Source organism: Branchiostoma lanceolatum, chromosome 10 (assembly GCF_035083965.1).
Source record: "Branchiostoma lanceolatum isolate klBraLanc5 chromosome 10, klBraLanc5.hap2, whole genome shotgun sequence".
Classification (NCBI taxonomy): domain Eukaryota; kingdom Metazoa; phylum Chordata; class Leptocardii; order Amphioxiformes; family Branchiostomatidae; genus Branchiostoma; species Branchiostoma lanceolatum.
In genome coordinates, this window is record NC_089731.1 from 12,495,504 (window position 1) to 12,505,414 (window position 9,911).

General features: G+C 40.3%; 1 protein-coding gene across 1 annotated transcript; it reads right to left on the bottom strand.

Moving 5' to 3' along the window:
* Positions 1–401: 401 nt before the first annotated feature.
* On the bottom strand, positions 402–7,812 carry LOC136443936 (SPRY domain-containing SOCS box protein 4-like). The gene is made up of 3 exons (XM_066441317.1): positions 7,697–7,812; positions 4,384–5,239; positions 402–913 (listed from the first exon to the last, which is right to left on the bottom strand). Exons 1-3 carry the CDS (start codon positions 7,700–7,702, stop codon positions 786–788), a joined length of 990 nt encoding a protein of 329 aa, XP_066297414.1. The 5' UTR covers positions 7,703–7,812; the 3' UTR covers positions 402–785.
* Between the last annotated feature and the right edge of the window lie 2,099 nt (positions 7,813–9,911).

Sequence of the window (9,911 nt, forward strand, 5' to 3'; positions counted from 1 at the left end):
CTAAGAAAGTAAAATCTTCAAATAATGTTTTCAGCTAATACAATATCTTTGACTTTCTTGGACCAACTGTCTTTGGGTTGCGCAGAGTCTCAATTCAAATGCCAACGTGGTACAGATGATTTAATATTTTAAGTGATAGAAGTGGCTTATTACTTGCTTTACTAGGTGGATCCGTGTTACTGTTAGAGCCTGTAGGCTTCTATGTGAGGCAAGATCATTTTCTGCATACATTTTCTTCAATCTTGTACAGGTATTTTGAAGTGACTGTTCCCTCACAAGTTATATTTATGCTGTGTGTATTCTCAAGCTCACAGACATGTCACACTAAGAATTAACTATGCTTTGGACAGGTCTTGAAGCAGAATTAAAAATAGACTATAAGATCTCCTTATTTCATAATGAACAGTACATCTACAAATCATGATGCTGACAATAGAGATAAAAAAGAAAATTGAAAATACTTACAATTAAATCAACCTGTACCAAGCATGTAGTCTTCCAAGAAATTATCATTTTTACAAGTTTGAGATCGGAAAACCCTTCTCTGCTTGTAACAGCACTGCTTCTTAAGCAATACATTGGCATATATTAGATCAGACATTAACATTTCCTTATTATTCTGGCATTGCATTTTCTCTACCACCCCTACATTGTTATTTTATGATCTCAAAAATACTAGTTTCCTTCAAAGTGCCCGTGTCAACCAGTAAAGTAGGGGTGGTAGAGACGAATGCGTGTTGACCTCATAACACGCCCTCTGGCTTCCGCGAAGAGTTACACGACTGTTATTGGTACAGCAGGTAGTTCTTGAGAGCTTGCGGGAGGGGGAGTTTCGGCACATCCTTCAGGCGGTCTTTCCCCAGCGAAAGCCGAATGGTCCGCCTGCACAGGTCCATCAACGGCAGGGGTTCCGCTATGGGGCGAAAGAACACAGGTCATAAGTAACATTTTCAAGAAAACGCAGGATATTTCCCTCCCATTAATAAAAGAATTATGAAACGTCATTGTTTATTCAATCATAAGTAAATACATTCACATGGTAAACATTACACTTACACACTTTCTTTGTCATTATACACATAACTAATTCTAGTGGTTCAATAATCTATAAACGACAATAATGATGCATGCCATTTTCCCTCTCACAAAGATACATAATACAACAATTTTTGATGGCCATGGAGAACAATAAGACCAATAATTCAGATATCTATTTCAAATTTCTCATATAAATATCCTGTGCTCCTGTTCATTATCAATTTATGGTGACAGCTGCAGGATCAACATGACTGTCTTCAGAGACTCTCATCACAGAGGCTTCAGTTCCAATGCCATCCTAGAACATTAACCTTGGCCAAGGACATATCACTCTTTCCATGAAAAGTTACGCAAAGCATAATTCAGATTGGAACTACACTGTACGTACACTGTTGTCATGTCTACCACCAAGTAAACTTCTGAACTTGCAGCTGGAATATATTTGAAAGTTTTAGCGCTTTAGGTCTTGACCGACACAAATGTTGTGCAAATAGCTGTAACTGCATCAACTGCTCTGAACATTAGCATGGTGCAGTTCTCACTGAAACGCATTTTACAATAGAACCTCAGTATGAAACCATTGTCCTTTTACCTTGTAATTTTCATAATCTGCATTAGATTGAAGGCATCTACATCTGTTTTAATGTTAGAAACACCTTTCTATTTTTTATTACTATTGTTAAGTAAATCTACATTTGGCCAAAATTTGAAAACACTGAATTTTTTCAGATCTAGGCATAATGGTATAAGCGTGTAGAGGATGAGTTCAGAGCCCACATAGGGCGATAATGGATATACATGTAATCAGATGAACCCCTACAGCTACATGAAGACACCACCTGTCACTGCAGCTGTCTATCTCATCTTCAGAAGACTCTCTACAGCTTGGAACCATGGAACTCTTGGCCCACCTACATTGACTAAGCACGGGTCAGGTGTTGTAGTAATCTGAATAAAACTACAACCCTCCCATCAATTTTACTTGGTTTTCAGCATAAAGATGTTCAACTTTAGATAATTCCAAATCAGTGACATTAAATGAACTTTAAAACCAGTGAAACCGAAAGTCACTGTTTTCTTTTCCAGTCTGTTAAACTCCTAGTTTGAATTCCTTTCTCCTGAAAACAGTGTGATGAAATGACTACAAAATAGCTTTTTTGTTTCAGGTCCAAATGGACCACTAGGTGAAATGCTTGGCCTTTGTTGACCCCACTGCCCTGTCTGTTATTTTCCCAGCTGTCCCTTCAGCTGTGCCCTTCGATCCACCCTGTCACAGCACCCTGCATGTGAATTCTTCATCTCCTAAGTAATCCCACAAATGTACCAGGCCTTTCTGAAGGGCCTGTTATTATGCATCACCACGAGCACGTGTGAGGGTTTCACGTACATAGCACGTTGAAGAGAGCCCCTCGTTTCCCCCGAGACAAGAGCAAATCTATCACCATTTGTCTAATTTATGATATACATGCGCATATGTACATCTTAGGTCATCCCTGACTTATGAACAGGGTGTGACAAAAATATCAGGCTCTGTGGATCTTTCTCAATATCATAATGTAAATCTGGGCTTGAGTTCTTAAAACGCCATTTTGTTCCTCAAATTTCTGTGTTACTGCGATTTTCAAGTGAAAATGCAACAAAAGAATTATCTTCAACTTTGGAGCTTTTCTGACCTTTTTCTTTAAAACAAAGGGACAGGGACACTGTCAGGGCTCCAGACTAACTTTTAGACCTCGGAGCACTGTGCTCCTAACTCAAAAAAGTTAGGAGCACCAGCAAAAATCTAGGAGCACCACTACAAAAAGTTGGAAGAACAAGCAAAAGTCTTGGCCATACCAAGTAATACTCCTATTAATAGTATTAATCAATGTTAACAACCAGGAATAAAGTATTTGAATATTTTTGACAAACATTTAAGCATTTGAATAGTATAAGTATATGAATGGTTCATAAAAGCCTACATTTGGCAATCCGATGCATTCAATACCTTCCTACATGCTAAATGATACTAGTATGACAGATTTTTAGAAAAAATTGGGCATAGGTTACCCGGCAGGCCCCTATCCGGGGGCCACAGTGCCTCAAGTTCAACAAGTGAAAAAATACACAATTTATGGTATTTTCAACTTGGAACAAGGCAAGTGATGATTCACATGACCATTTGCGATGACATTAAAAATGACATAAGCTTTAGTGATATAATGGGATTTTTAAAAAAATTGGGCATAGGTTCCACGGCTGGCCCCTATCCGGGGGCCACGGTGCCTCAAGTTCAACAAGTTTAAAAATACACAATGGTATTTTTTACTTGGAACAAGGCAAGTAATGATTCACATAACACTGAATGTTAAATAAATAGATAACTCTAAAACTTATCTATTGGTTTCATGACCAAAACAAATAAAGTCAAATTCCATAATTTGAAACTTCACTGCTGGCATGGCATCAAGTTCAACATTTTTACAGGCATTTTTTTAACCCCCACCCGCTGTCTACCAACCATCCAAAATACTTAAATATCCTTGAAATTCTTGCTCAATAGTATCAAAAATTATCTGTTTGTGCCGGCCCAGTCAAATATCTTCGGTTCCTTTGAAACGCGCAGTTCAATTGCGCGCGTCAGACCGCGCGGCGCCGCCATCCAATGACAGGCCGACCGCATAGAGAAAGCTTTGCTATGCATTATAGACCGCAGCAGAATGAAACTAGCACCATAAGGACGGGCAGATCATGAGCTGTGAAATGATACCGGTAACAAAAAGAAAATTTAATATTTTGGGGGATAAAACTCTACTTGAATTGATTCATTGATTTTTGATCGAAAAAAATCATCGATTGAACAGGTGTAAACATGAGCGCAGGAAACAGGCTTGTCATTCTGCTGCGGTCTAAAAACATCATGGCGGCCCTCCAGAAGCGCACGGCCGCTAGCGCTCACTTTCATCGGCAATTTCTGGCGTTTGAAACATTTTACAAATCAAACAAATACATCAAAAAGGAGAGAAACTTATATCCTTTATTTCTATGGGTAATTTTGCCACTAGGAACGGATAGTTTTTGTACCGCGGGCGTGGGAACATGATAGAAAATTCACGGACGATTTTCGCGGTAGGGTTGGAATACCTAAATATTTTCAGCTTACCGCTTAGTTCTGCAGCCATTATCCTGGCGCAGTCCTTAATTTTTTATTGTCGCACCGTGCGACCGTGATTTTAAATCTAGTCGCATTCTCAAAAAACTGGTCGCATACATATTGTGTGCGAGTCGCACTCACGAGCGCTGACTGTGCTTATAAACTGGCTGTAAAACAAAGTCACTTAAAAGTATTCAGTAAAATGTACTTACGATCCAAGCCTCCGATGTACTTGGTAGTGATCTCACAATGTCCCCACACAGCGCTGACAATAGGGTACAACTTCTTTCCCTTCAGTCCACGGAAGGCAATGCCCAAGAACTGTCCGTCCACTACAAAACTGATTGTGCCCTCATCCATGTCTAAAACTACAAGGAACTTGTCTGGTACCACGAAGTTCTCGTCCGCTTTCAATGTCCTAGGGTACGTGATTCCGGGGTTGTTTTTACTATCGTGGTAGAGCTTGTTCCTTCCCAAGTCCCAGCCCCATGACTCTGCGTTGCTCCCAACTAGAGACTGGTACCCTACCGAATGCAAGGCGGCGTGCTCTGTCGCTACTCCTACCACCGCGTGCGTCCCCCGTTGTCTCGTGCTCCAGTGAATCTCCCATACATGAAGTCCTCTTGTGTACCCAACTTTCCCGCGAATGCAGTCCGTACTCTGAGCAACTGGATGTCTGTGGAAGGTGAGTTTGTCGTCTTCCTTGACAAAAATGTTCAGAGACCGATCTTCGTTGTTCCACGCGTGTTTGACCTGCGTTTCCCTGTCCGCTTGTGGCATATCAAGGAGCATATCTAGTCGGCTAGGTTTCTGCATGTCGGGGTGTAACAAGTCCCTGTCGGAGTTCAGCGCCTTCAGCGACGGCTCCCGTCCCGGCCCGGCCGTCTTCACCCCACCAGACACCTTCTGTCCCATGGCCCGCACTTGTCTGTTCGCGCTGGAAATCCTGGAAACTTGGCGGCGGGTCTGTTCCCGCAGTTGGCGTATCCGGGACCTCAGGCAGTTGCACTCCCGCAGGCTGCGGAGGCGAGTGTTATGGGCAACTGCTGCTCCACTGCTTCTTGTTTGCTGCACAGGGAAACAGAAAAATGTTTGTTTTAAATAAATGTATCACAGACAAAAAGAAACTCTTCCGAAAACAATTTCATCAGGTTGGTAGAACAAGATGTCTGACAAACATCAAAACGTCAGTAGGTAAGAAGTGACTGGTTGTGTAAAAAGAAAACTCCATTATCCTAAAGAGAAAATCTGTATCCACACTGGCAGCTGCTTGTTACCATAAAGCTGAAAATTTTCACACAAAAAACAAAGGACAAAACCGCCATCAGGTTTTGCAATCAACATCTTGTAAAGTTTCAGTTTCTTTAATCCTTGTTGTTCAGGACTTTGAGACAGAAATCTGTATATTCCTTTTCACCTGTTCATTGTACAAAAATAATCAACTTGCAAGGGGCTCCATCCCAAGGGAAATTGGTCAGTGTCCCACACACAAAGGGAAAGAGAGCCAGGGACACATGTCAAAGATAGGACCGGCTAGGAAAGTCTTTGTTCTGACTTCAATTGTGTTGGACCAGCTGGAAGGAAACTACCCGAAAATTGGTATTTGGTCTGGACAGAAATGCAATAAATTATAGTAGGAAGCAGTGTGTAAAAAAAAGTGCAAATAATGTTTTCTTGAACTACACTCATAGCTGCCATACAGAAGGTTTTATAGATTTTGAGCACTTTTATGAAACATGTGCAAACCTGTCACCAACATTTTACATAAGAATACGAGTACATTGACAGTAAATAAGCAAAGAAAATACAGGCAAGTACTAAAATCTACAGACAGAGGCAAGGCAATCAAGTTTAACGGCCCTTTCACAGCCAGATTATTACTAGAAATAACAAATGTTTCAATGTTTCTTGCAGCTTCCTTTCACTGGTGAATGCAAGCACAACATGTCTACTTTTGCACTCTAACTAACAGTGTAGGTTTGCATTAAAAAGGAAAATAAACGAGGCTCTCAAATATGCACAACCGGAAATACAAACAAATTGTGTGTCAATGGTTTAGGGACATCCAACACCTACAAATCAAAGGGGACAAATAATCACATCGATTCAGCTAAATCATTGTATCTATCATTTTCTTACAGTCAACATATGCATTGAAAATTGTATTTTGGAATAAGGTAAGAATCTGAAGAAAAGAGTCTATGAAAACTATTCCTTTTCCAATTAATTTGTGATAATTAACAAATCATTTCCTGTCATGAAAACTAACAAAGAAATACTTTTCGATTTCCCTACTTGAATGAGGAACTTCGATGTAACAACATCCATGCAGTCAATTTGTTTACACAGTAATCAACTCTTCTATGGCCGGAGGCAAAGTATCATGTCATCAGTGAATCATTTGCCCCCCTCCCACAAAGACATTTAAGTCTGCCTAAAATCAGCAATTTCCCCTATCTTCTGCAAAAAAATGTTCATGTAGGCTTGATAACCATACAAAAAATCATACAGACCTTTTCCAAATGGCACACCTAGCGACAAATGGCTAATCTTGGTGTATTTACCCCCCATATGTAAATTTTGGAGGGAAACGGGACGTCCCGGAAACAGTCTGCCCAACACAAAACAGGACAACATCCGGACTCCTAGTCACAAATTATCAACCTCGAGAAACTCAGACACCCCTGTCCTGACATACTACAACAGAAAAACCTTCCCTGTACTTTAGAATCTGTCTAAAACCCATGTTTGATCAAGGGATGAACGTGAAGTGAACACAGTTAAGCAGGAAACGTGACCTAGTCTTTCCCTCCAAAACTGGGGACTGATAGAAACTCCCTATCAGTGCCCCTGGTAAGATGACGCATGTGTCTGACAGAGAAAATATACCATCAGTATGCAAGGTGGGACGGCTCAGTGGTAGATTTTGGGGCAGAAAGACCAAAGAATGTGCTGTGACCTTTGTTTGGGAGGCTGTTTTGATTACCAATGGCTGACGGGCTACGGTTTCCCTCCAAAAATGGGGATGTGTCTGTGCCTTCCCAGTTCTGCTCTCACACCATTAGGACCAGGTCAACTGACACAGATTTTGAAAATACGTGTGTTTGAGACCATGAATTAGACCTATTTTACAGAAATTGCACAAAATATAGGTAAGGAAGCCTTTGTCAAGTGGGGGAGGGGGGCATTGGGGGTGAATTTTAAGGTAAGACACCACAAGCTGATCAAAATTTAGCCACCCTCAACCTACAGCCATGACTAGCAGCTGGAAAATGTATGCCTTTCCACTAAAGAATCAATTTCAGAGATGATTATAAAATTTGCACACAATGCAACTCAAGATCTGAATCATGCAGAGAGAATCCTATGCAAATAAAGGCCTTGAAAGAGAAGTTGCTTTGACGTAAAGGAAAATGCATCTAGAGATACGTGACTATTTCGCATCAGCTACCCTACATAAATCTTATGTCAAGGGCAGCACCAAGGATATGTCTGGGGAGGATCTTTAGGAATAAGAACACTTACCACCATCCTAGACTTGTGAGAATCTGGCCTGGATCTCCTCAAATGCACCTGAACACACCCTACTCCCACCAAGGTCTGAGGCCATCTGGCACACTAGAGGGCAACAATGCCAGTTGGACTACTCTAAAAGGGGGCCCTGGTCAGGGTACAATGGGCCCCTCATGCAGATTAGGTCACGTGATCTAATTGGAAGAGTCCACTATAACAGCGGGGGAGAACATCTACGGCTGATGCCTACAGCTATTGTTTGCCACCAGTTTTAGAATGCTAGAATTAAACTCTTTAGTCATGGATAAGGTATCATAACAAAAATGTGAAGATCGTGAAGAGAGCTTCTAGTATGGTTGTTGTGTAAGTCAAATAAAATAGCACACTTGTGCTTTTCAAGTGCTTCAGTACTGTAATACTAATAGGTAGTATTATTTCAGGTGTCAAACAATAAATCATAAATAGAAGTCCTCCCCTTTGTAACTAATGGGCCAGTCCTTTACAAAAAAGGCCTTGCCCAGACAAAGCCTGGGCAGGAGACTACTTTATTTAGACACATATGGACCACCCTCTGTCTACCCATGAATGAACTGTACAGCCCCTAGTGTTCACACCTCCACATCCCAGTGCCAAGTGATAATAGCCAAGACAACATCGGTGCTAACAAATTACATGATTAATCCCAGTGTGAATGGACCAAGGTACGAAGTGGCCGGGCAGTTTAGATTGTGGGGGATTGACACCAGTTGTCTTTGCCTTTGTCAGTTGGTCATAACTCCTTTGTTCAATCACTGTTATTGTTAGGTGGGAAAGTCTGATTGCCAAAAATGTGACAAGAGTAACATATTGGGCCCCCAATAATGCAATCTATTTCAGACCATAAATCAATACTTTTTGCAGATCAAAGAAAATCAAGGACATGTCAAGGCAAATGTCTTGATTGAGAAAATAACATTATTTCCTCTAGAATAGATATACACAACATCTATTTCTTCTAGAATATACACAATGCAACCAAATCACAGACACTACCAAAAGCTGAAAACAGATTTGCCAGAAAGGCCTGTCCAGACAAGGAAATTGATAGACACAACCATTTGTCTAAACATGCAGGGTCAAGATTTAACTTGCCAACTGCCAGAACTTAGAAGACAATTGTTTAGAAGAGGGAGGTGGAGAACTGCAATACTGTCTGCAATAGGTGGGCATTGGAACAAGAGGTAAAGCATTACAACTAGAAATATGGTATCAATACAGATCACCGAAAATATGAAAATCAAACTTCAAAATGTAAAGAAAATACAAGCTGGTCATCTCCTTTTACTTTGCAAGAAAGTTGTGGTAAGGTAATATCTGAACACAAAAGATGGTAGAAAGTGCTGACAGTGTAAATTTTACTTTTCCGAGTTATTGTGCGGCTCCTTCTTGGCTTAGCTCTAAAACTAATGACAAGAATCAATCAACTCATCATAACAGTTGATTATTCAATGATTTCACAACCTTCATTTCCTATCCTCTATCAGTTAACAAGAAGGTATGAAACAATTCAGGTGCTTCATAACTCTTTAGTCAGCAATTAACAAGCAGTCCTCAAAGCTGATGAACTGTGTGAATCACTAACAAGTGTGAAAATACACATAAACCTGGCATATTCCTGCTACCAAAACACACAAATTCATCAAGGGAAACAACGAAGACTTTCCCTCTGAAGTTATAAACTCCATTACAAACAGGAAAATACAGTACTTGACCTGAGTGAAATTACGTTGTAAAAATCATGCTAAACATCAGCAAACTTGGAACTGTGCAAACGACACATACCGTAGTTTCAATTCTGTGTTGTGCATGTAGAGTCTAGAGTATGTACAGAGAGTTTTGAGCATATGGATATCTAGCAAAAAATCAATCAGTATACGTAATGCAGCATTGCAACACAATTGAAGCAACTACAGACCCGAATCAGATAGCTTGCATACTCTAAATCTCAAAATATTTGCAGGGGTTTTAATTGGACACTTTTTGCGGTGACCTCTAACCGCAAAATCATGACACTATGAAAATACATGTTTTGTAGTTTTACTGCACTACAGTATTGTATACAGCCATGAACTTAAAACACTGTGAAACCTCCTACCACAAAATTAGATCCCCACAAAAATAAATCAATTTACAGTACACATCAGGTGTGCAATAACAAGCTGTCAATCAAGAGATAAGTTTATTTAAT

Bases quoted from the DNA above. Each gene is read 5' to 3' on its own strand.
- LOC136443936 (XM_066441317.1), bottom strand. The intron at 914-4,383 runs GTAAGTACATTT...TTCGCCCCATAG, and splicing joins GTACATCGGAGGCTTGGATC to CGGAACCCCTGCCGTTGATG.